Below are 27,360 nucleotides of genomic sequence, written 5' to 3'. Positions count from 1 at the left end.
TCTTCTCTTTGGTATCAATAAAACCTGGGGCATACCTAGACTGGTTGTTGAAGGCATGCATGTATTCTATAAGGGTCTTTGTCCCTTGTGTGAGCCTCATAAATTTAGCCGCCTTCATGCACATTAGACCTGGGGGAATGTGATGTCCCCAAAAGGCACCCTTGAACTGCTCCCATGTTACTCGTGCATTAGCAGGTAGAGAAGACAAGAAATGTGTCCACCAAATCCCTACCGGTCCCTGCAACTGATGGGATGCATACTTAGCCTTTAGGTGCTCGGTGACCCTTAGCAGATGAAACTTTTGCTCAATAGTGTTGAGCCACTCGTCTGTCTATAGTGGTTCCTCTGCCACCTTGAAGATAGGAGGCTTTGTACCTAGAAATTCCTTGAAGGTATTGTGCTGGTTTGGCTTAGGCCCCTGTTGCTATGGGTAGGCACGAGCTATGTTCTGCGCAATGAGGCGTAGAGCTTCCTCCATAGTTCTTTGGCTTCCCAAGAATTGGGCAAAGAACTCCTGAGCAGACGGCGGTGGCGGTGGTGGTAAGTCACCGTCGTCGTTGCCATCATGGCTGCTGCTAGCTCTTGCATGGGTGCGAGTCTTCTATGAAGTTGCAATAATAAGTGATTATTGGATGATGTCAAGAGATTGTAGACGAGTTGTATAATCATGCCAAACTAAAATTACTAGAGAGAATCTCAAATTCATACAATAAAAACAAAGGCATTATAATTCATTCTCACAACATGACACCACCAATTTGATCACTTATCGGACTCATAGTACGTTAACATTCAAATCATGATCATCGATAAGACAAACTGTAATTGCATTAGTGTTCAACCAAACGTGCGATAACATGCAAATACCAATATTACATGATAGTCCAATCACCAACACCAAACTCAAACTACAGCTCCATTTCATAGATAGCGATGATACATCAAGCATTTGCACTAAGTACTAGGCAATCTACTCCTCATTATGCTCACTATCGAGGTCAGAGATTGGATCATCTCCCACCTCGGGCTCCACTTCTTCCTCGTCCTCATCTTCATCTTCCTCCATATTTTGACCATCTTCTTCCCCATCAAGGATTGGGTTCAGCTGATTGTTCAAATAATGCACCTCATGCTGAAGGTCCATCACTCAAAGCTGAGCCTATGTAAGCTGCTGACACAAGCCCCTTTTAGCACGGTCCTATATGGCACTCTTGGAACAGTGCCTATCTCATTCTATCCTTATTGCAGTGGCACGGTTGTTTGCTGCATCTCACTGGCGCGTAGCTATGGATGCCTCGGCACGGGCGGCCTCCAACTGCTCCCATAGTCCTACAAGCAATGCTTGATCATCAGCTCTTGCTTCTTGGGCTGCTACTCTCTATTGATCCACTTGCTCCATTTGGGTATGGAGATTGCCCAAAGCTACATAGGCTTGGTCAGATTCCCATCGGGCTTCACTGGCTGCTTTCTTATGCCTGCGCACACACTTCTTGAGCTTGCGTTGTGCAACTTCAGCTCTCATGAGCTTGTCCATGCAAGTGGTGTATGATTCCTGCCAGAAATCCCTAGTGTCCTGGCGTGTACAAAACATCTTCATCACCGCAAACATGGCACTCATAGTGGGACTAGAGCTATTTGCCCGCTCATCCCGATCTCAGATCAATGCATTTTGGTTGCGTTGTTCCCATATTGTTGTGGATGGATCCACCCTAGGAAACATACTAGCGGCACTGCCGGTAAGTGCATCCCCATGCTGCTGATAGATCCAACTCAAAACCTCAAAGGCCACTACCTGGGCAGCCTTCCAAGGAGTTTTCCCTTCAGAATCTGCCTTCCACTCCTACCAGAAAGGTGCTTATGTGGCACCTCATACCATGGCTGTCCCTCCAGGTACTCTTCATTCCAATGATAGAGAGGTGGCTCCTGATACCCCGCAAAGTGCAAAACTCTCCAAAGCAAAGCAGGAGTTCCGAACACCATCAGGAAATTCTCACATCCAACTGGTGCTGTCATCTGTGACATCAACATGTACAACTTTTGTGAGACAAGGCCATAATGGATAAGAGTTATATAACCAAGTAAGAAATTTATAAGGGGAGGAACAATGCAAGTATTGATTCATTATTATCATGATGCATGCACGTTCCGTACGTCCTCACAAACTTAGGAGAAATTATTTCTAATGATATACATGGTGGCATACATACGTTCTCTCATATATAGTGTAACTAGTCGAGCTACATGTTTCGTTATTAGTGTACCTGCATAAGAGTTTCATTTCAGCCCAATCCCATAATTAAATATGTAGAATGTACATCTAAATACTTCCATATATGTATACCCATACATATACTTCCATATCAGAGCTACCCGATGATAGTTTATAACCACAATTAAATACGCACCATATACACATGCAAGCATGCATACACAGTTGTACCAAAGCTAACTCTCCCCGACCACACGCTCACATCTTGCGGTCATGCCACTCATCAACTTACCTTCTAACCTTGGCGTAGAGGCATTTGATCCATACATTACCATTCAAGTGAATGGCATCCATACAATAGCACGCCGTATGGACGACGAAATTAAAAAACCCCAAGTTAGTACTTAAATAGCCACCTAATAGTCCTTAATTTAGGCATAAGAAAAGTGATCACTGGCACACTTTAGATTTCAAATACCTATTTATATAGCTATTAGTTGCTAGAAAGGGTTTTGGAAAACAAAAACCTTTGTTTTAAATACACATGTGACAATTAATGTTGAACCTAGCTCTGATGCCAGCTATCGCAGAACCGACCAATTTATAAGAGCATAAGTACAATGGCAGCCCGTAAGCAGTCGCACTGTCATACTTGAGCCCATATAAACCCGGTAGTCTGTCGAGTACCACGACGGGTCTTGATAAATGATCCACAACAACCAAGATCGTACATGATTCAACATACATGTCACATATTACATAAAGTTCATAGATACATTTTCATCATCAGAGTATGAACCAAAGTTATTACAAACCAGGTTTGATAGATAATGGCGGAAGCAAATTAAGTTTGAAAGTAGCCTTTGCCAACATAGTTTAATACAGTGCCAACATACGATCACCATCCACAAAAGCATGTAGAGGGATTAATAAAGAAGTCTGCCCAAGGCTTACTCCTCATCCACAGCGGGATAGAAGTAACTCTTGCAATAACCATGATATACTGTGCCATCTGCAACAATGGGAATAAAACCCTGAGTACGAGAAGGTACTCAGCTAGACTTACCTATCATAAATCAGAAATAAATTGACTCGAAGGATTATGCAAGGCTGTATAAGTGGTTGTAGCTGGACAACATTTTGCATAAAAAGCGATTAACTTAGTTATACAATTATGATTCCGTTATCAAGTTAATTATGACCATCCATCTCTAAATTAGCAACTATCCTATGCCAAACATGTGGTATATCATTTTAAGAGCATACAATAGTAACCATAGCAGTTATTATAATTCTATGTTTATCCAAACCATCATATTCCATAATACAATTACTACGAGGTTGGAGCTAGCCAAGTTTCTCACTATCTGGGAGAGACGGTGATTCGAATCGATTTCAACCAGCTGGGAATTTATTCCTAACACAAACTCAAGTCTACCAGCCATGGTAGCCTTAGGTCACCTTTGGTACAACTCAAGTACACATTTCGTGGGTTCGCCCAGCGCCGCACAATCAGGGATAACCAAATGCCAGGACGTTCAGGCCCAACCTGCCCTTGGGCTCAGCCTGGCTTCCCTACACATCCTTACTACCATCCAGAGTGCGCACTCTTATAGAGCGGGGCCCGGCCTAAGTTGAGCTACTCAGCTTCGTGGTCGGAACGAGTTATTCGGCCAGCTAAGTGATAGGCATGCGTTCAATCTTGTCAAAAGGTCCAATGATGGTACGGTCCTTAATCGGCACAAACAGAACCACATGAGTCGACCTTCCACAGACTCTGCCTAGCCTCGATTTACATTACCCCATGGTTCTTTTCCACGATAGCAAATATAGCCAACCGCACTTCGGTATCCACCTATATCTCGCAGGTGACAAGAAATCACCCGACTTCTACCGGTCTAAGCATGGCTAAGCATATATTCGGTCCTGGACCTACATAGGGTTAAAGGTATATTTCTGGACAAGGAAATTATATGCATCTAGTGGTTCCAATCAACTCTTATAACCTAATGCATAAATCATAAAGGACTCGAGTAATATTTTGTAAAATACTGGGAGACTTAGAATGCTCCGGGGATTGCCTTTCAGAAAGGAAGTGGGGCGGTGGTTAGGGCACTTCAGAAGCTCTTCTAGGGTCTGCTTCTCTTCTTCAGGAGCTGCGGCTTGAGGAATCTCCTGCTGGTCCTCTTCCTCTCCTTCGTTGAATTCCAGCAACGTTATCTCCTCTGTCGATCCTATATGCATAGATATGGCATAAGATATTGTGAATGCATACATGCTGACAAGTATAGTATGATGATACATGATGAATGCATTCTTGTAAGTATTCTTAATAGCATGGTGTTAAAGTAATAATAAGTGCATCACATTTTACTGAGTAGGTGCATATCTCTTCTTGATTACCTAATCAAGCACTTCAACAATTCATTTACTACACCATAAAACAATAGCTACTTGTTTTACCCATAACTGGAGTTCTACTTATCCAAATGCTGTGATCTTGGACATTCTGGAAAGATTATAAAATTTTCTACAACTCTTGTTCACTCACCAAATGCTAATTCGCAATCTATCTTAACCAAAATAGGCAATCAATCCAGTGCTGTCCAGAAATTCTAGAGAGCAATCATTTCAGAATACTAATTTAAACAGCTATAACTCCTAAACCCTTTGGCCTATTTTCCTGAAATTTTCACACAAGATATATGAAGAAGTTACCTATAACTTTGTTATTAACCATTTTTACAGCAAACATTATTTTTACTATGCAACATACCAAACAACAGAATCTGTCTGAAAACCTTTCTCACCCGAATTATAAAGCAACGATATTTCTATTGCATATAAACATTCCAAGTTTGACCTCACCAATCATACCAACAGTACCATGACATCAAATACACCCAAGAAAATAAAATGGCCATGCCCAAACTATTTATTTAAATGCCTTTATCAATTTAACTAGATAATTAGGTTAATTAATAAACATATACCCAATGTGCATAATAAATTCTTAGAAAATTACAGTATACTACTAATGCTCACAATAGGCTACTGTGAAATTTCATACTATTTGCACATGTATAACATCCTATGCAAAAATGACAAGCTAGCAAGGGTTATTTTAGTGAAAATGGAAACCCTATAGAACAGTGTCAAGCAACAGATTATATATTTTTTCTAGCTTCACATTAGTGCCATACTACTGTACAAAAATTTGCATAGCAATATTTTACATATTTTTATCCCTACAAATTTCCTTAGAAAATTGCTATTTATTAATGAATAAATAGAAAGACCATATTTAAATTAATTTTACAGCAAACTTATTATTTTTCCTAGTTAGAGCATGTCAATACAAAACCCACAAAATTGGAATCACATTTTTATCATTTTTCTAGCTCAAGATATCTAATTTACAAAATCCTAAACATACAAAAAGCATTTATCTAATTGCATTTTAATCCTTAATGAAACATCAAAAATTGTGCCTATCATATTTTTATAAAATACTACACTTCCTAAGGAACACTACAAAATTTGGTTCACAAAATTTGGATCTCTACAACTCCACTTATCATTTTTCAAAGTTAGCATGTAAAACTAAAAATAATTGAACTATCCTACTGCTCCGAGTCACTGGCAACCGAGACCCACAGGTCAGTCGACCCCATCTGTCAGTGAAACAGAAACAGAGGAGCGGCGCAGACTCAACACGGATCGGTCACAGCTCGTCGCCGGTGAGTCCTCCGGTGAAACAAAGTGCACTGATGTGTCCTACAGACCAAGGCGCGTCGGGTGACCTAGGTGGTGAAGGTGCGCGTGCACAGGAGAGTGTTCATCATCGGCCATGGCGGCATGGCGGCGCGGTGCCGTGGTGCGCCGGCCATGGAAGGCCACGGTGAAGCCAGGCGTGGAGCGCACGAGATCCATGGTGACCCAGTGATGCTATTTCTACTTCATAAGCCCGACGAAAGGCTCCAACGAGCTCCGGCCAAGGCGTGGTGGCACGGAGGTCAGAGCGCGGCAGCGCGGGTCGACGTGTTCTACGCCGGTGAGGCGACCAACCATAGTGACATCATGCAACTTGCTAGCACAAACCCTAACTAAGCCCTGACACAAGTAATCAAGGCAAAAGCTTGACCAAGCAGTGCGGCGACGAGCATGCCGTAGAGGCGGCCATGGCGGCCGAAAACTCCAGTGAGGAAGAAAACAACGAATACGCCCTCACCGAGCCTTGTCAGCTATAGTAGTCAAGCCGAGGAGGTAGAGGTGGACGTGGCGCAGTTGAGGGCAAGGTGGAGATGGCGATGGTGCGGTGGCATGGGTGGTGGTGGAGCTGCGTTATGCCCGGCGTCGTTGCTTTGGTTCTGTGGCGAGAGCAAGGGAGTGCACTGGAGAGTGATAGAGCGGGCGGGAGTGAGTAGAAATGGAGCGCGGGGCGTGTAGATAACGGCTGCCAGCATGCGGCGTCGAGGGCCAGGCGTCAGCCAACAGCGGCCACGCGACGGCCATGCTCTGTCCATGGTCGGCCATGACAGAGCGTGGCACGATGTTCATCGGCGCCTGAACCCGAGTCTGACGACATGACTTGAAGGCGATCAAACTATTAATCTGTAGCTCCTTAGTGCAATTAATCTGAACAACACTCAAAGCCCTATGTACCAGCTCCAATTCCTCTTAAAGGATCAAGTGCTAATTCTCAATGGTTAAGGAGTAATATCATCACAAAGCAGGCTACATCGACACTGTCAGTTAAACTGACTTAGAAAATTTTGCAAAGTGTTGAAAATAGTGAAAAGCTGATTATTGTGAGCCAATTTCAAGCATGTTAGGAGCTAAACTAGTCTATGACCCAAAAATAAAAGTTGTTCCCCTTATCAAATACTACAACTTTGCTTTAGTGCACACATCCATGCAAAGTCTCTATCATATAGTTCAAACTTGGTCAAACCTATTACATTCAATTGATGACTTATACTTGAACTATGACTTAGTGACCAAATTAGCCCTAGCCATGAATACCAAAGTTGTTCATAATGACATTCTAAACATTTTTAATCTATTCCTAAGGTCACACAATCATTTCATACATTGGTTACACATAAAGCTTTCTAGATCAACATACATAGCATCACTTAAGTACTTGATCATGCAAAGTGATCTTCATGAACCATGTTCCATTAGTCATCCTAAGTGTAGCTAATATGTTTTAGTGACTCACATCAACTATTTACATGTATTCACTCATGATCATATGCATATATACAAAGAAACATAAAATATCAAGCATGTTTCATATGTTTCAATCACATGTTTCAAATGTAGAAGCTTAAATATGAATGCTTGATGCTCATGCTCATGCAATGCAAGTCAAATTATGCAAGCTTAACACCTAGGGTGTTACAATTTCTCCTGAATATCATCTTTGAAAATGATTCTCACATTCATGTGATGTCATCTTTCAAGTGGTATTATTGATTCAAAAATCAATGTGCATATCTTCTACAAGTATTCCATACTTATGTGCACAAATTTAGGGGGAGGTTACTCTACAAGTTGGATACTTTGAGACTAACACCTTTTCAATCTTATCATGTGTGTAGTAGTCTCATTGCAAGGAAAGTGGAGTCCCCAAAGTTTAGCATCATACTTCAAATATCCACCACCAATTGCAAGAGGTAGAAATCAAATTGATTTCCACATGTGGTATTTCTAAACCGATATCATCATGTTGATTTTATTTTCATATTTATATGCTTTCTCCATGCATTATATAGATTAAATTCCTTTGAGCAATAATTTGCCAATTATTCATATGCTTTGCCTTCTACCATATGTATGCATATATTTAGGGGGAGCTTAGTCTATATAATGTGAGAGTCAAATTTTGTGACCAATTCCACTCCACATACAAAGGATCACAAAGTTTGACCCTCCCTTGTGCTACTAATATCTTCCTTTTCGGTGTTTGATTCCAAAGGGGGAGAATTTAGAGGACCAAAAGCAAGCATTATTTTGCAGGGAACAAAAGCTAGATCATAATAATTTACAAGTAGTAATGATCTACAAGTGGTAATAGTCCGAGAAAGAGAGGATAGTGGATTATGGATTAGCCTATGTAATGGGGAGAATTTGTGGCTTAAATCCATAATACCACATGGGGACATTTGCAAGGGCAAGATAAGCTTTCAAGTGGTATCTTCTAGTATTACAAGTAGTATCTTTTAGCATCATATAACCTTGCCCCTTACATTGCATCCTAGCAAGTAGATAGTTTTTAAATTCCAAATTTTTATTATTTGCTTGTTTTGGTCGTGTTGTCATCAATCACCAAAAAGGGGGAGATTGTAAGGAAAATGGACCCTAAGCCTATTTACTTTGGATTTTGGTGTTTGATGACCAACACAACCAAATGAGACTAATGAATTTGTAAGTGATTGTTTTATAGTTAAATAGGGTGCAAGACGTGACTTGGACAAAGGCGACGTAATGATCTGATGATCAAAACCATAAGCACGACCTTATAAGCACAAGTGAAGACCCAAGATATCAAGTAAAGTCCAAGCACGAAGATAGGAACCAAGCCGAACGCAAAATCATGAAGAAACGAGCTCATAGAGGTGACCGAACGCTGGACCGGACGCTGGCGGAAAGCGATTGGATGCACCGATCAAGAGGCTCGGCAACAGCAGGCGTGAACAGACGCTGGTGACAAATCGACCGGACGTAGGACTACAGCGTCCGATCAAGTATAAAAAGGTTCTAGAGCAGTGAAATTATGACCAGACGCGTCTTGTGGCATGTGATCGGATGCTGGCAGCGTCCGATCAGTTGATCGCGGCTCTAACGGTTGGGACGACCGGACGCGTCTAGTCAGGACATAATTAGCGTCCGGTTAGTAGCAGAAAAGCGGGATTTCATCCCCAACAGATACTTTCTTAGTGGGGCTTATAAATAGACCCCCCCAACCGGCCATTTGAGGTGTGTGGAGCTGAGGAAACATATTAAGGGTGTTGATACACAATTTTAGTGATCTCCACTTGCATAGTGCTTAGTGATTCATTAGGTGATTAGCGTAGGTGCTTTGTAAAGTGCTTAGGTTGATTAGACCACTGTTTATGCGCTTGCTCTAGGTATAGACCTAGTGTTTAGTAAGGTTTGCATACCTCTTACCACTCAGTGCTTGCATGTACCATTATTGTACATCGGAGGGGCTTGTAGTCTTGCGAGATCACACCAACCGCGGCTGTGGTGTGGCCTCCACTATGTACATGAGGGAACAAGGCCCACGGAGTTTTGGCCAACAGCTTGATAGTGAAGACGACAGGGAGCATCCGGGAGAGGCTTGCTAGAAGACACGCCGGAGACCCACTTGCGCGTGGGGAAGGCCTAAGGCTATCCATGGAGTTACCCGACTGGGAGCTTGGCCCTTGCAAGGGATTCCTTGCGAGGGGCTCCAACGAGGACTAGGGGGAAGCTTGCGTGCTTCTTCATACCTCAGTAAAAATACCAGAGTCATCGACAGGAGTTTGCATATCTCTACCTTGCTCTTTAGCTTCCGCATTTACATTGATTGTATTACTCCTTTTTCGATAGAGATAGCAACACACTAGCAAAACCATAGTTGCACATTTAGATAGTTTATCTTTTGCATAGGTTTTGCTAAGGTTAGAAAAAGAGGCTATTGTTTAGAGTTAGAATTTTAAGTTGCCTAATTCACCCCCCTCTTAGGCGTCACGGTCCCCTACAACATGAAGCGCCTTCACATGACATGGAAATATGTGAATTGAGGGGCACGCTTGTTAACGTCGCGTCAACTGTAGTTCAAAATTTAGAAGTCCAGACCCCTAAAGTGGCTGCGACATAGACCATACATAGGCAATGAGTGACCACTAGAGAGAGAAATGCCCTTCTATCCCGTCGCAATCGGGCTTTTGAAGCAAACATTGGAAGAAGGGCTAGAGGGTGTCCAGATGGAAAGTGCAATGGTTTGAACAACCTGACTCAACCAAGTGTGGTTTACAACAATAATTAGCCTTGATCACTATATATTGTCAGTACCTTCACCTTCGCTCTCCTATTACAAAAACTCATACCTTTTCTTACTACAGATGGTGTCACCCAAGAAACTCTAGTTCCACCACCTAATAATTGCACAGGTATATAGACACAACTGTCTGTAGTGGACGGTACCTCTTCAATGCCTCCAAATGGTGCACAAGCTGATACACTAGACTCTATGGTTGAGGATGGTATTTTCTTTATTAAATTTATCCCTTTTTGTTCTTTTTGTATGCCATTATGTTTCTCTCATCATATATGTGGCCATGTTGCACAGACTATGATGAGGATGTCATATTTGAGTTGGACAAGAAAGAGGATGAGGCATACTTTTTTGCCAGACAAGGTACACCACGTAATAGTGAAAACATTCTTTCACAAACTTTATTTCAACGCGTAACCCATCAACATTTTGTCAGAAGATGATGAGGAGGGAAAAGACGTCGAGCACAATCTCAACATGGATGAGCAAGAGAACAGTGAGCCTGATGTCCCAGATCCATACAACAAGGTTTACGCTAATGTCCTGTTAGAGTCGCACATGCTACCGTCGGTACCGAATTACAAGCACTACAACACAAAAAAATTCGAGGGTGAACCGCCTGGATTCTGTTCTCGAGGTGGAAAGATTCATCTTTCAACTCCTAAGACACCACCAGAGCTCATGAGGTTGTGGTCAAGCTCGGACATTGATTCTAAGTGTAAGGAAAATGGACCCTAGGCCCATTTACTTTGGATTTTGGTGTTTGATGACCAACACAGCCAAATCGGACTAATGAATTTACAAGTGATTCTTTTGTAGTTCAATAGGATGCAAGATGTGACTTGGACAAAGGCGACGTAATGATCCAATGATCAACACCTCAAAGAAGACCTTAGGAGCACAAGAGAAGACCTAAGATATCAAGCAAAAGTCCAAGCACGAAGATAGGAACCAAGCCGCACGTAAGATCATGAAGAAACGAGCTCACAAAGGTGACCAGACGCTGGACCAGATGCTGGAGAAAAGTGACCGAACGCTCTGATCAGGAGGCTTGGCAACAGTAGCAGTGACCGGACGCTGGACTGGACGTTGGCGGCAAACCAACCGGATGTAGGACAACAGCATCCGATCGAGTACAGAGAGGTTCCAGAGCGGCGAATTTGCGACCGAACACATTCGGTGGCATGTGACCGGACGCTGGTAGTGTCCGATTAGTAGATCGTGGCTCCAATGGTTGGGATGACCGGACGCATCCGGTCAGTAGCAGAAAAGCAGGATTTTGTCCCCAACGGCTACTTTCTCAGTGGGGCTTATAAATACAACCCCCAACCGGCCAAATGAGGTGTGTGGAGCTAAGGAAACATACCAAGGGTGTTGATACACCATTTTAGTGATCTCCACTTGCATAGTACTTAGTGTTTTATTAGGTGATTAGCGTAGGTGCTTTGCGAAGTGCTTAGGTTGATTAGACCACCGCTTATGCGCTTGCTCTAGGTTTAGGCCTAGTGTTTAGTGAGGTTTGCATACCTCTTACCACTCGGTGCTTGCGTGCACCATTGTTGTACATCAGAGGAGCTTGTAGTCTTGCAAGATCATACCAACTGTGTTTGTGGTGTGGCCGCCACCGTGTACCGGAGGGAACAAGGCCCGTGGTGTTTCGGCCGGAAGCTTGATAGTGAAGACGGCGGGGAGCATCCTAGAGAGGCTTGCCAAAAGGCACGTCAGAGACCCACTTGCGTGAGGGGAAGGCCCAAGGCTATCCACGGAGTTACCCGACCGGGAGCTTGGCCCTTGCGAGGGATTCCTTGCGAGGGGCTCCAATGAGGACTAGGGGGAAGCTGCGCGCTTCTCGATGCCTCGATAAAAATACCAGAGTCATCGATGGGAGTTTGCATATCTCTACCTTGCTCTTTAGCTTCCACATTTACATTGATTGTATTACTCCTTTTGAGGTAGAGATAGCAACACATTAGCAAAACCGTAGTTGCACATTTTGATAGTTTGTCTTTTGCATAGGTTTTGCTAAGGTTAGAAAAAAGGCCATAGTTTAGAGTTAGAATTTTAAGTTGCCTAATTCACCCCCCCCCCTCTTAGGCATCACGGTTCTCTTCAATTGGTATCAGAGCCGGTTGGCTCAATTTGGACCTTTGGCTTCAACCGCCATTGAGCCGACGCTATTTAGAGTGGTTGGGATGGATACCTCTAGGCCTCCGCACTTTGATGGCACTAACTTCCCCATTTATAAAGCTAGAATGGCTTGCTACCTTGAGGCGATTGATTTAGGTGTTTGGAGAGTCACTCATGACGGAATGAAACCCATTAAGAATCCCGAAAACCCCACAAAGAGTGATGAAAAAGAAATGCACTTCAATGCTAGAGCTAAAAATTGCTTGTTTGAATCTTTTAGTATGGATGTGTTTAACCAAGTGTTCACTTTAAGTATGGCACATGAAATTTGGTTAAAACTTCAAGAGCTCCATGATGGCACATCTAATGTTCGTGAGCAAAAACATTATCTAGCTAAACAAAATTATGATTCCTTTACAATGAATGATGATGAGCTTGTTCGTGATATGTATTATTGTTTGAATCTAATTATCAATGAGCTCCATTCAATAGGACTAACAAAGCTAGATTATGTGGACATCGTAAGGAAGATCATCTCCGTGCTACCACAAAAGAAATATGCAAGCATCATCACCATCCTTCACAATATGGAAAACTTGAGCACCATGACCCTGGCCATAGTCATTGGCAAGATAGTGGCATTTGAAATGTCACGCAAGATGGGTCAAGAAGAAGCCTCTTCATCAAGCAAAGGCAAAGCTCTTGCATGCGGTGAGAAAAAGAAGATGAAGGGCAAGCAAGTTGAGACAAGCTCAAGCTCAAGCTCCTCAAGTGAAGATGAAGAAGAAGATGAGGATGATGATGAAGACTCAAGTGATGATGATCAATCTTCCTCCTCCACCTCTGACCTTGATGAAGAATCAATCAAACTAATCAAAAAGGTTGAGAAGATGATCCAAAAGCTCAATGTCAAGGGTGTGCCCATCCAAATCTAAGATCTCATTTTCATAAATCAAAGAAATGAGCAAAGAAAGAGAGGATGCTATGGATGCGGCGAGTTGGGGCACTTTGTGGAAGCTTGTCCAAATAAGCCCACACCCAAGAAAAAAAGAAGGCATGCAAGAAACAAGCCCTCACATCAATAAGGACATGGGATGATTCTTCAAGTGAAGAAGAACACCATCACAAGAGGCGAGGGCGCAAGCACTCATCATCAAGCTCTTCTCATGTGTGCCTTATGGCATGAGGTAACGAAAGCTCATCCTCTAGTGAGAGTGATAGTGATGATGATATGCCTTCTTATGAAGAAATTATGCAACAAAACCTTAATTATGCTAAAGTTTGCACTAGTCAACAAAAGAAGCTCGGGAAAATAAAAGAAAAGCTAGATAGTTCACAAGAAGCATACAAAACTTTGCTTGAACAATATGAGAATTTTGCTAATCTTAATGTTCAACTATGTACTAAAATTGAGCAACTTGAGGCTAGTGCAACAACAAATGCATGCACAATCAATGATGAGCAACTTGTAAAGAAAAATGAAAAATTAAAAGAAAAGTTAGCTAGCTCACAAGATGCATATAAAAGTTTGCTTGCTAAAATGGAAACTATGTGCAAACATTGTGATGAGCTAACTAATAAAGTTACTAATCTTGAAGCCGTTAGTACAACTCCCACTAAGGAATCTAAAAGGAAAAGTTCTAACATGTCTAAAAAGGATGCCTCTACTTCTTTTAATGATTTATGTTTAGACTCACCTTTGTGCAACCAAGTTTGTGTTGAGAAAGTTGTTGTAGATACATGCACACAAGAGGTTGTAGAGGAGAATGAGCAACTTAAGCAAGAAGTAGCTCGCCTCACCAAGGACTTGACTCAAGTGAAAGGCAAGGCGAAGCAAGCCCAACTTCATCAAGATAACACCGTCAAGGGAGTGAAGAAGCTTGATGAAGGACAAACCGTGGTTTGCTACGTGTGCCACAAGGAAGGTCACAAGTCCTATGAGTGCAAGGTGAACAATGGGGGAGGAGCAAAGAAGAAAGAGAAGAAGCAAACAAGCAAGCTCTCCAACACCTACACCAACAAGGTGGACAAGAAGGCCTCCACACCTTATCTCTTAAAGAAGAAGAAAAATGACAAGGTGGTGGTCATCAAGGTGAACAAGCAAGCCAACAATGGGGCCAAATAGTTTTAGGTGCCAAAGGAAATCATTTCCAACATGAAGAGCACCAAGAAGGTTTGGATCCTGAAAGGGAAGTGAGAAGTCCTATGGACTTCGGGAATTTGGAGACTTGGCAAAGAGTGGATGCATTTCATGGGGTGCATCATGATGGACAAAGACATTGCTAAGTGAGTTAGTGAATACTATAGACCCAAATTTCTCTTCCCATGTTAGGTAACTAGATTCAATTTATTTCAACTGGTATTAGATTTGATTTTTCCTACAATTGGTATCTTTTAGCATCTAGTTACTCTTCATGCCTAGGTTTGCATTTGCATTCTTATATTTTTTGTCATGCATACACTAGGTATTTCATATGGTAGGCTTGCTCAGTTTCTTTCTTATTCCTTGGAGCAATCCTACATGATTTAAAATTGTTTAGGAGCATGGCACATAGCTTGTCTTATAATTGTTCATCTAATATGTGCCAAAGTCCAAATTGTAGATAATCTCTCTTTGATATCACCTTCAAAAATGACTCTTACATTCATGTGATGTCATGTTTCAAGTGCTATTCTTGATTCTAAAATTGATGTGCATGTTTCCTACAAGTATTCCATACTTGTGTGCACAAATTTAGGGGGAGGCTACACTACAAGTTGGATGCTTTGAGACTAACACCTTTTCAAGCTTATCATGTGCGTAGTAGTCTCATTGCAAGGAAAATGGAGTCCCCAGAGTTAAGCATCATACTTTAAATATCCACCACCGATTGCAAGTGGTAGAAATCAAATTGATTCCTACATATGGTATTTCTAAACCAATATCATCATGTTGATTTCATTTTGATATTTATATGCTTTCTTCGTGCATTATATAGATTGAATTCCCTTGTGCAATACTTTGCCAATTATACATATGCTTTGCCTTCTATCATATGTATGCATATATTTAGGGGGAGCTTAGTCTATATAATGTGAGAGTCAAATTTTGTGATCTAGTTCACCCTACACACAAAGGATCACAAAGTTTGATCCTCCCTTATGCTACTAATGTCTTCATTTTTGGTGTTTGATTCCAAAGGGAGAGAATTTAGAGGACCAAAAGCAAGCATTAATTTGTAGTAATGGTCCGAGAAAGGGAGGATAATAATGGATTATGGATTAGCCTATGTAATGGGAAGAATTTATAGGAAGCAAGGCTTAAATCCATAATACCACATGGGGACATTTGCAAGGGCAAGATAAGTTTTCATGTAATCTTACAAGTAGTATCTTTTAGCATCATATAACCTTGCTCCTTGCATTGCATCCTAGCAAGTAGATAGGTTTTAAATTCTAAATTTTTATTATTTGCTTGTTTTGGTCGAGTTGTCATCAATCACCAAAAAGGGGGAGATTGTAAGGAAAATGGACCCTAAGCCCATTTACTTTGGATTTTGATGTTTGATGACCAATACAACTAAATTGGACTAATGAATTTACAAGTGATTGTTTTGTAGTTCAATAGGATGCAAGATGTGACTTGGACAAAGGCGACGTGATGATTTGATGATCAACACCTCAAAGAAGACCTTAGGAGCACAAGAGAAGACCTAAGATATCAAGCAAAAGTCCAAGCACGAAGATAGGAACCAAGCCGCACGCAAGATCACCAAGAAATGAGCTCACAAAGGTGACCAGACGCTGGACAAAAGTGACCAGATGCTCCAATCAGGAGGCTCGACAACAGTAGCAGTGACCGGACGCTGGACCGGACGCCGGACAGCAGCGTCCGATCGAGTGCAGAGAGGTTCTAGAGCGGCGAATTTGTGACCGAACGCGTTTGGTGGCATGTGACCAGACGCTGGCAGCGTTCGATCAGTAGATCGCGGCTCCAACGGTCAGGACGACCGAACGCGTTCGGTTAGGACGTGATCAGCGTCCGGTCAGTAGCAGAAAAGCGGGATTTCGTCCCCAATGGCTACTTTCTCAGTGGGGCTTATAAATACAACCCCCAACTGGCCAAATGAGGTGTGTGGAGCTGAGGAAACATACCAAGGGTGTTGATACACCATTTTAGTGATCTCCACTTGTATAGTGCTTAGTGTTTTATTAGGTGATTAGCGTAGGTGCTTTGCGAAGTGCTTAGGTTGATTAGACCACCGCTTATGCGCTTGCTCTAGGTTTAGGCCTAGTGTTTAGTGAGGTTTGCATACCTCTTACCACTCGGTGCTTGCGTGCACCATTGTTGTACATCGGAGGGGCTTGTAGTCTTGCAAGATCACACCAACCGTGTTTATGGTGTGGCCGCTATCGTGTACCGGAGGGAACAAGGCCCACGGCGTTTTGGCCGAAAGCTTGATAGTGAAGATGGCGGGGAGCATCCTGGAGAGGCTTGCCGAAAGGCACGTCGGAGACCCACTTGCGCGTGGGGAAGGCCCAAGGCTATCCACGGAGTTCCCCGACTAGGAGCTTGGCCCTTGCGAGGGGCTCCAACAAGGACTAGGGGGAAGCTTGCGCTCTTCTCGATACCTCGGTAAAAATACTAAAGTCGTCGATGGGAGTTTGCATATCTCTACCTTGCTCTTTAGCTTCCGCATTTACATTGATTGTATTACTCCTTTTGAGGTAGAGATAGCAACACATTAGCAAAACCATAGTTGCACATTTAGATAGTTTGTCTTTTGCATAGGTTTTGCTAAGGTTAGAAAAAGAGGCCATAGTTTAGAGTTAGAATTTTAAGTTGCCTAATTCACCCCCCCCCCCTCTTAGGCATCACGGTCCTCTTCACTAAGCACTTTCGTGCAAACATCAGATATTTCAATGGCCACTTCTCTTTCACTTCTTTGTACTACCACCTAGACTGTGTGACCACTAACATGCGAATCTGTTATGTCTATATGTTCCGTGCCCATGGACAGATTTACCATAACATACGATCATTTGGTAAAGAGGAGGGTGTCGAAAAGAGACACCTCGAGATTTATTTTTACGACGATGATCCGTCCCTCGAGCATCGGATGAGCAAGTGCCGTGAGCAATGCGCCCAAAAAGATAGAGAAGTTATAGAGCAATTGGTTAGGATCTTTAATGGGAATCCCTACTCTCAACAACTGAGTATGGGACACGTTGAAAACCTCGAGGATTACCAAGTCAAGTTGAACCTTGACCAGCGGCTTGACCAGAGAACATATAACATGCCATTGACATCAGAGGTGGCCGCCGTCTGGGTTGGGGGAGTGAGCGTCACGGCCAATTAGAGCATAGTGTTCTCCTGCAAGGGAAGGATCGGTCTATACATGGCATCCACTCATATAATACATGCTACAACCCACTGTCATACCTGGTGTTCTTTCCAATGGGTGAGCTCGGGTGGCACAATTGCATTCCAAAAGTGGGTGTGACTATGGTTCAAGATGATCGAGCTCGAGCAATCCACAAAAAGTGTGCTGAGAATGGTGGCGATGATGATGGAGGTAACTTGAACTCTTTTCAATAATGTAATATAAACTCTTTTATGTTAACTCATGATACTAATTTGAACAATGTCTCCCTATAGAACATGTTGCGAATATATGTGTCTCCGTGCGTGACTACTACTGCTACAAGTTCCAGATGCAGCCAGGGATATTTAATCCAATACTCTATGGTCGGCGTCTTTTCCAGCAGTTCACCGTCGACACCTACATCAAGATTAAGAGCTCACATTTAGACTACATGAGGAACAATCAAGATACTTTGAGGGCTGACTTATACCAAGGCCTGGTGGATAGCATACATTCGGGTGAAGGATCTGATGAGAATGTTGGAAGGCGGACTGTCCTATCTTCATCATTCATCAGAGGACCCCATGATATGAGGCGCCGGTACATGGATGCAATGGCTCTGGTGTGAAAGTACGGTAAACCTGATATTTTCCTCATAATGACGTGCAGCCCTAACTGGGATGAGATCAAGAATGAACTTTATCTAGGCTAGACACCACAGGACTGCCTAGATCTTGTCACACGAGTCTTCAGAGCAAAGTTAGAGGCGATGAGGAAAATGTTGATGGAGAAAAACATACTTGGGAAGGTGAAGGCCTACGTATATGTAGTGGAGTTCCAGAAGAGGGGCTTGCCGCATGCACACTTCTTGCTAATAATGGAACAAAAGTATAAACTCACATGTCCCGACAATATGACATGATCATCACTGCAGAGCTACCAAACAAGAAAAAGTACCTGAGCTATACAAAATGGTCACGAAGCATATGATGCATGGTCCTTGTGGGATGCTTAATCCATACTATCCGTGCACGGTGGGCCACGGGTCATGCAAGAATCGTTACCCGTGCCCATTTTGTGAGGCCACGTCATAGGGAAAGGATTCGTACCCCATCTATCGGCGACGCAATGACAGTCGTATGCAAAAAGTTTGAGGCCATTACCTAGACAATCAATGGGTCATTACTTACAACCCTTCCCTACTACGTACCTTCAACTGCCATGTAAATGTTGAGGCCTATGGGAGCATCAAATCAGTAAAGTATCTATTCAAGTACATATACAAGGGACATGATAGGGAGTCGGTGGTGATGAGGGAGACCGACAAAGCAGATGAGAAAGGCAACGTTGATGAGATCAAGCAGTATAGAGACACCCGGTGGGTGACGCCTCTAGAAGCATTGTGGAGGATATATGGCTTTGACTTGAGCAAGCACCATCCACTAGTACAGCAACTACAGCTTCAACTACCCAACATGCACATGGTGGCATTTCATAAATGGGACAAGGTCAAACGGATCGTTAATAGGCTAGGTGTAGAAGAGTCAATGCTAACAGCATACTTCGAGGCAAACAGGATGCATGAGGAAGCCCATGGAATCTTGTATCAGAACTTTTCGGAGCATTTTATCTAGCAGTCTGATGGTAAATTCTGGTAGAAAAGGAAAAACTCCGTTTTCTAAGTTGGCAGAGTCATTTCGGCCCATCCTGCTGAGGGAGAACGCTACTTTTTCGTGTTCTCTTAAACAATGTTGCTGGTGCTACCTCATACGAACACCTTAGGATGGTTGATGGCATGCTACTACCTTCATTCCGTGAAGCAGCGGAAAGGAGGGATCTAATCGAAGAAGACAATACACTGGATGAATGTCTAAGTGAAGCTACTTTCTTCCATATGCCTTCCTCTCTACGAAGACTATTTGTAATAATATTGGTATTCTATGAGCTGAATGATGTGATGGGGCTGTGGAAAAAACACTACGATGCAATGTTAGAGGACTACAGCCGCAATAACCTATCCCCAGATTTGGTGCAACAGATGGTTTTGATAGACATTAGAAACATGCTGCAGTCTATGGGGAAGGACATAAGGTCATTTCCTCTTCCAGATATTGATCACTCATATGACGATGCCAACCATATTCCTCGTGAGATATTTGAGGAAGCTAGCGTCGAGTAGAATCCCGAAGATGTGCTATTGTGCGACTCACTCAACGCTGTGCAAAGGTCAACCTATGATGAGATAATGACTGTTGTCTATAGCAAACAAGGTGGGTTGTTCTTTGTGGATGGACCTGGTAGGATGGGAAAGACCTTTTTGTATAGGGCACTTCTCGCAAAACTACGTAGCCAGGACAAGCTTGCCGTGGCTATAGCTACATCTGGAGTCGCAGCATCCATAATGCCAGGCGGGAGGACGTCCCACTCGCGTTTCAAGATACCCCTCACTGTTGAAGAGGGTGGTTGTTGTAGCTTCACAAAACAGAGTGGTACTGCCAAGTTGCTGCAACAAGCAGCTCGCATAATTTGGGATGAGGCATCTATGACAAAGCGGCAAAATGTGGAAGCACTAGATAACAGCCTACAGGATATAATGGGCCAGTCAGACCTACCATTTGGTGGAAAGACTGTTGTCCTTGGTGGGGATTTTAGATAGGTCCTCCCTATTGTGCGGAAAGGATCCAGGGCTCAAATAGTCGGTGCTTCTCTACGAAGGTCGTATCTTTGGGAATCCATGCGCCACCTAAAGCTCGTCCGCAACATGAGGGCTCAGAGTGACCGTGGTTTGCAGATTATCTATTGCGCATTGGTGGTGGAACGGAAGAGGTTAACGAAGATGGCAATGTACGTATTCTAGATGAGATCTGCGTCCCGTACTCTGGCGATGCCGAGAAAGATCTTCATAGATTGATCGGCATCATCTTTCCAGATCTAAATGCAAACATGGTGGACAAAGACTACATCACCACCAGAGCAATTTTATCTACACGTAACGATTGGGTTGACATGATCAATATAAAAATGATTGATATGTTCCAGGGCGGCGAGACGGTGTATCATAATTTTGACTCCGCGGTAGATGATCCACATAACTACTATCCATCAGAGTTCCTTAACAGTCTGACCTCCAACGAGCTGCCTCCATACGTCTTGAAGCTCAAGCTCAGGTAACCTGTTATATTGCTTAGGAATATTGACCCTGCCAATGGGCTATGCAATGGTACAAGGTTGGTGGTGGGGGGTTCCGAAGAAATACAATTGATGCGAAAATTGTGGTGGGACAGCATGCTGGGAAGCGGGTATTCCTTCCTCGAATACCACTATGCCCGTCCGATGATGAGATGTTCCCGTTCCAGTTTAAGAGGAAGCAGTTTCCTATCAAGCTGAGCTTTGCCATGATGATCAACAAGTCTAGGGCCAAACTATCCCGAACGTGGGTGTGTACCTGCCTACACCGGTGTTTTCTCATGGTCAGTTGTACGTTGCGATGTCTACAGCCACGTCAAGAATAAATATTAAGATCCTTGCCCTTCCGCCTGATGCGGTTGCACAGGAGGAGGCGGCCAAAAAGGTGGAGAAGAAAAATGCTAAAAAGAATGCTAAGGAAAAAAATAAGAATATGTCAAATAAAAAAGATAAGGATAAGAAGATCCCAATAGTAGATAGAACTTTCACGAAGAATATTGTATTTAAGGAGGTTTTAATGCCATAGGCGAGGTATTAGAATATTACTAACACATACAATATATTTTTTATTCAATTAAATATGGCACAAATAGTATCTAACTAACACCATATTTGTTGTTGTTCCTAGGTATTTTTAAATTGGTTATCAGACTCTACACGGAGATGTTGTATACACACTACATGTTAACTTAAAAATCATCCGTGCATGTTAGATTTACATTTTAAGAACAATGTCATGTAACACGTTTATATTTATTCGAATATTATATTTAAGTTTGTATATACAGCCGCTTGTGCATGGTGTTCATCCTGAACGCTTGAAGGCTAATCAACTATGTGTGAGATTACTAAATTAATAAACTATGTGTGACATTGTGAGATTATTAAATTAATAAACTATGTGTGATGGCATAATAAAAATTAAACAGAAATGACATTGGCGTATGGTCTTGGGGTGTTTGGTTGGAGAGGTGGTGGAGCTAGGAGAGAAGCTCCATCAAACCGCCCCTTAAACTCGCGTATTATGAATAGCCGATGAACATAGTGTATCTTAAAATAGTCTCCATCTTGTATTTTGACGAGTCAAACAATTTTAACTTTGACAAAAATACATAAAAACACATTAATATTGTTATATCAGATAAACATAATTGGGTTGCAAGGGATTGGGATACAAGCCTCTAACCTTTATCCATACCCACCGAGCCATAACCCAGCAGATATTTTTTCCCTTTCCAACCTGCCATCCAAACGCCACCGGAGGAGAGGATGCTGGTTTGTTTTATTTAACATTTAACACGTAAAAGACCACGACGGTGGCCATGGCAAGCGCAAACCGGTGAGCGAGGCAGGCATGAGGGCACGAGGGCTCACCGTGGGCTCGGGGTGGCTAGGATGGCGGTGCGGTGGCGAGGTGTGGCCGTGGCGAGTCAGTGCAGTGCAGGCAGAGCAACAGCGCTGGTGTAGCCGATTGTCGTCCCCGTTCCCGGGGACGTCCAGCGGTTCCGTGTTATTTTATCGTGCGATCCGTGTATTTTTAGTATAAAAGTTTTATTGTCTTGTAGCAGCACACGGACACGCTGCCTAGTAGACTATTTAAGAGTATAGAAGTACGTGCACAGAGAGAGATGGTCCTCGAAACGTGCGCGAGACTACTGCTTGGTGGCTCGCTAGCGAGATGCATTTTTACGTTCTCTTACCTCCACGTCAAACAAATAGCTAGTGAAATCGTCAACCGTTGGGGCTGGCCTCAGGGAAATGGACGAGTGGTTTCTCGAGTCCCACTGCCGACGGGCGTGGCGGTGCCACTGCTACTGCTACTGCATGCAGCATGCAGAACAAGTCCTTATCCGGTGAACAAGTCCTTATCTTGGGACAGAGGCGACTCCGTTGAATGGAAGACTTTGCCTTGGTACAGTGAGCACGACGTACAGATATTGATACTCTCCGTTGAATGGAAGACTTGCTACAGCCTCCATCCAATTCAAGTGGTCCGATCCTAATGTGTTCACTGTGATGTACGTACTAGCATGCAGTTTGGTCACCGAACTAGAATTTTCTACTCAAGATATACATAGGGATACCGTAGATATATATCTGGCGTTGAATTTTTAAATCGAGCTGGAGAGTGGAGACGGCTGTTTTGTTCTCTGTGACATGGATCGAGTTCACACGATGGGCGTGCGCTGTACCCTGTGAGTACGCTGCCAAAATACAGCTGGCCCACTAGCTAGTTTGCTTACCAGGCTCGATATATCTCTTCTTTTCTACATGTACAACTTCGTCTTCTCTTGTCTTGTCACACTAGTTCAACCAATGCTTGCTTCATTTCCTACGATTTCTTTCATACTCTCTTCATTTCAAATTGAAAAGTCGCTCAAGCCGTTCTAGCTTTTGCAATACTATTTATCAAATATATAGTAAAAGTTATATATCTAAAATTACCGAAACAACTTACGATCTAAACCGAAGAGAGTATGTACGTACACATTATTCATATCTTGGATGTCACATGAAACTTATATTAACACTATTTTCTAGGTCGACTACGTTGTTTTTGGGCCCATATTTTCAATGTCTATGAAGATTTATCTTACACATCAAGGACCATGAAGATTTATATGCATGAATGTGTCTCCGTGCTAACGGATAAACAATATTTTACTCCCATTGGTACAGCTACGGTGTCTAAAGCGAACACTTCTAAATTTTCACTGCATGCTACTTTTTTATGTATAAACTTCGAAAGTTTCGAATTCATTCAAGTAGATTATTTGTCTTGAATTCGCCATAAATGTTATTTGTCTTGAAAATGGCTTCATGAAAGTATACCTTTACTACATTTCAAAGATATATTCAACGAAATAATGGTGGCAGTCAAAATTAAGAACAGTTGACATCAGACTCATTTATTTGTGGCTTGGGAGAGTATCTTCTCATGATTTGACAGTGATATCATCTTAAAAAGGGTGCATTTAACATTTTTTATTATTAGCATGATCCCATTTAATAATCCCTCTCACGTTCACCTATCTCACAAAATGGTAAGTCAATTTTCATCTGTCACCCACCATTACCAGGGGTGACCGGTTAAATATCCCTCTTAAAAGGGAGGTTTGGCCTTATCTTGTTCTCATGGTAGGGCCAGTACAGAAACAAATGCTCATCCTCATGCATCCACACTCCCCCTAACGAAGGCACATACTTACCCTTATGAATGTACCTACACACATGGCACATCCTGTCTTTATTTACACCTTCGAGAGACCGAGTGACATCACTATAGAAATTGAGTCCATCTTAAGCTTACCTGAAATGCACATATCAGACAGTCTAGTTACGGTTTAAAGCATTAAATTGTCCGGTGCATACAATCAGCACGGGTCCATCTATTTTGACTTGGAACAAGGAGCAAAGGATCATATAGGCAGGCAACGTGTGCTTAGGCCAGTCTCAATGGGAGTTTAAAAGGAGTTTCATTCTCATTTAATGCTGTGACATATCAGTAAATTCGTTGAGTTGGCAGGTAATTATGAAGAGAGATAGAGAGTTTCATAGAGTTTCACGTAGATGAAACGACCTATTGACACAGTTAACACCACAAAAGGTGATGTGACAGTCTTGATAACTGTGTCATGAAACTTTTTATCGGGACTGGCCTTTGCATCGAGAGACCGAGTGACATCACTGTAGAAATTGAGTCCATCTTAAACTTGACCTGGCATGCACATACCGTACAGTCTAGTTTTGACGATTTAAAGCATTAGATTGTCTGGTGATTACAACCAGCCCGGGTCCATCTACTTTGACTTGAACAAGGAGCAAGGGATCATATAGGTAGGCAGCGTGTGCTTAGGCCAGTCTTAATGGGGGTTTAAAAAGAGTTTCATTCTCATTTAATGCTATGACATATCAGCAAATTTGTTGAGTTGGTAGGTAATTATGAAGAGAGATAGATAGTTTCATAGAGTTTCATGTAGATGAAACCTATTGACACAGTTAACAATACAAAAGCTGATGTGACGATAGTCCATCTTAAACTTGACCTGGAATGCACATACCGGACAGTCTAGTTTTGACGATTTAAAGCATTAGATTGTCTGGTGAATACAACCAGCACGGGTCCATCTATTTTGACTTGAACAAGGAGCAAGGGATCATATAGGCAGGCAATGTGTGTGCTTAGGCCAGTCTCAATGGAGGTTTCAAAGAAGTTTCATTCTCATTTAATGTCGTGACACATCAGTAAATTCGTTGAGTTGGTAGGTAATTATGAAGAGGGATAGAGAGAGTTTCGTAGAATTTCAGGGAGATGAAACCATTAACACAATTAACAACACAAAAGCTGATGTGACGGTCTTGATAAATGTGTCATGAAACATTTTATTGAGACTGGCCTTTGCATGAGTTAGGATAAAATAAAACGCACTAGCATGATACTCTGGCATGTGGGAGTAGTATATTTAGTTTGACACTGGCCTTCTCTGTACAATTTAAAAAGAACAGTATTGGCATTGTTGCATAGAAAAATGAGACATCCAATGAATGTTTTTTTTCTTATGTATCAGATGGCTACTTTTCAAAAACACTCGTCCGTGGATGAAAAAGTAGAACCGACATGAATACAGCATCCATTCACAATTCATAATGGCTGCAATAGCACCCCCACCCAGCCTCCTTTGGGATATTATAAACTAGCACTGGTACCTCGAGATTTGAGTTCTAGCTTGTTTCGAAACTTCATGTACTTTTGTACGGACTAGGATAGAGATAAACTTTTTTTCGAAGAGGGAATTATATTAAAAATTGACATAATTCATCACCAAATTACGTATGAAAAAAAGTGAAATATATTCGCAAAAAGAAGAAGAAGAAAAAAACGTGAAATAAGGATGATACAATATCCTATTCAAGTTCTACCAACATCTTCTTCATAATGGTATGGCTTATCGTAACACCCCGCGTCTAAAATCTGCTTATATGGCACAGCTCCTGCTCATGGAGGGGTGTACTAGGAGTGGTCTTGGAATTCTGCTGCGTATGTGGTGAGTTAGGGTGTCAGCCCTTAATAAGGGGGATGAATTAATGTAACACCCTAGCCCATTAAAAATATGTAGTAGTTCTGAAGTTGGTCGTAGCCATGTGGCACATGAAGAGTTGTAGTTGGTCGGTTTAGTACCATCTTGAAAGTTTACAAGGGTCAGGGCCAACTTATAATCCTTTTTGTTACGGACGTAGCACCTCCGGGTTAACCCTTTTACATAAGGCAAAGACGGAAGTGTAAGAGAGGTAATACACGTATGCAGGCCCGTTCTACGTGCGGAATTGGGCCATATAAGCAGTTTTGGATATGGGGTGTTACAGTGATCCAAACGATCTTCTAGATGAACATAGCTCTATTGAACACCAAAACTAGAGTATAGTCCTTATACCGAATCTGCCGACCAACCCCAAAATCTTAGTCATTACCACAAAATCCAACATTCCAGAACCGGACCAAAAGCACCACCAATCATTGGACATTGCCGCAAAATCCAACATTCAGGAACCGGACCAAAATGGTTCTGAATCAGCACCACCGATCCTTGGTCCATCACGTTGGATATGCTTGATTTGCTCTCCATTGACGGTGAGGCCGATATAAACGAGGGATAGCCCCTCTCCTTCTTGCTAACAGTGGGCTCGTCGAAGAGGAAGGAGGGGCGCCCCTAAGGCCAGTCTTAGTGGGAGTTTCATGTGAGTTTCATTTGCATTAAATAGGTTGCCACGTAGGCATTTTTTATGATAAGTTAATGTATTTAAGAAGAGAGAGAGAAGAAATGAGTTTCATCTAGATGAAACTCTTTTGGCATGATTACCAACTCTCTATGAGTCATGGAATTAAATGCCTATGAAACTAAAATGAAACTTTGCATTGAGGGAGACTGTTTCATCTAAATTTTATTTTATTTTATTTTATATGATATGGCAGTCTTGAAAACAGCATCATGAAACTATCCACTGAAACTGGCCTAAGCGACAGCTGCAAGGTGCCCTAGCAGCGGTGGCTTGGAGCCCTAAGGGGTGGTGGCATTATTGTTTAGATGATACTGTGCCCAGGTTTAGATTATCCACATTACTATGACAACTGTGCCACAATATTTTTCGAATAGGCGATACATCGTTCTCCTGCGTATTCTACCTTAAAAGAGCGAGAAGAATCTTTCGAGGGTGTGAGTGAAGTCAACCCGGCGGCTTAGCATTAGATTTGGATAAGGTAAACAAAGCATCGGCAACATTAAACTATGAGCATGTTGGATAACTTACTATTAATTCAGTTAAGAACATCGAATATACTAAGAATTATAATGCATCACGTGGTTAGTCAAGAGTTAGTGAATGAACACAGACACCAGCCATGCTAGAAATATAAAAATGTTGTTCTGATAGATTAATGTGGAATCTAG

At 42.3% G+C, this 27,360-nt stretch overlaps 1 protein-coding gene across 1 annotated transcript; it reads left to right on the top strand.

Annotated features, from left to right (window-relative positions):
- Nucleotides 1-20,030: 20,030 nt before the first annotated feature.
- LOC136543977 (uncharacterized) lies at nt 20,031-20,899 on the top strand. The gene is made up of 2 exons (XM_066536281.1): nt 20,031-20,367; nt 20,520-20,899. Exons 1-2 carry the CDS (start codon nt 20,031-20,033, stop codon nt 20,897-20,899), a joined length of 717 nt encoding a protein of 238 aa, XP_066392378.1.
- The last annotated feature ends 6,461 nt before the right edge of the window (nt 20,900-27,360 follow it).

Source organism: Miscanthus floridulus, chromosome 3, assembly GCF_019320115.1.
Source record: "Miscanthus floridulus cultivar M001 chromosome 3, ASM1932011v1, whole genome shotgun sequence".
Classification (NCBI taxonomy): domain Eukaryota; kingdom Viridiplantae; phylum Streptophyta; class Magnoliopsida; order Poales; family Poaceae; genus Miscanthus; species Miscanthus floridulus.
The sequence above is the reverse complement of the archived record's forward strand: the minus strand, read 5'-3'. Positions and strand labels throughout refer to the sequence as shown.

Excerpts from the sequence above, each read along its gene's own strand:
- LOC136543977 (XM_066536281.1), top strand. The coding sequence starts at position 20,031 with ATGGGAAAGACCTTTTTGTATAGGGCACTTCTCGCAAAACTACGTAGC. Across the intron at positions 20,368-20,519 it reads TGGAAAGACTGTTGTCCTTG|ATTATCTATTGCGCATTGGT; the intron begins GTGGGGATTTTA and ends CGTGGTTTGCAG.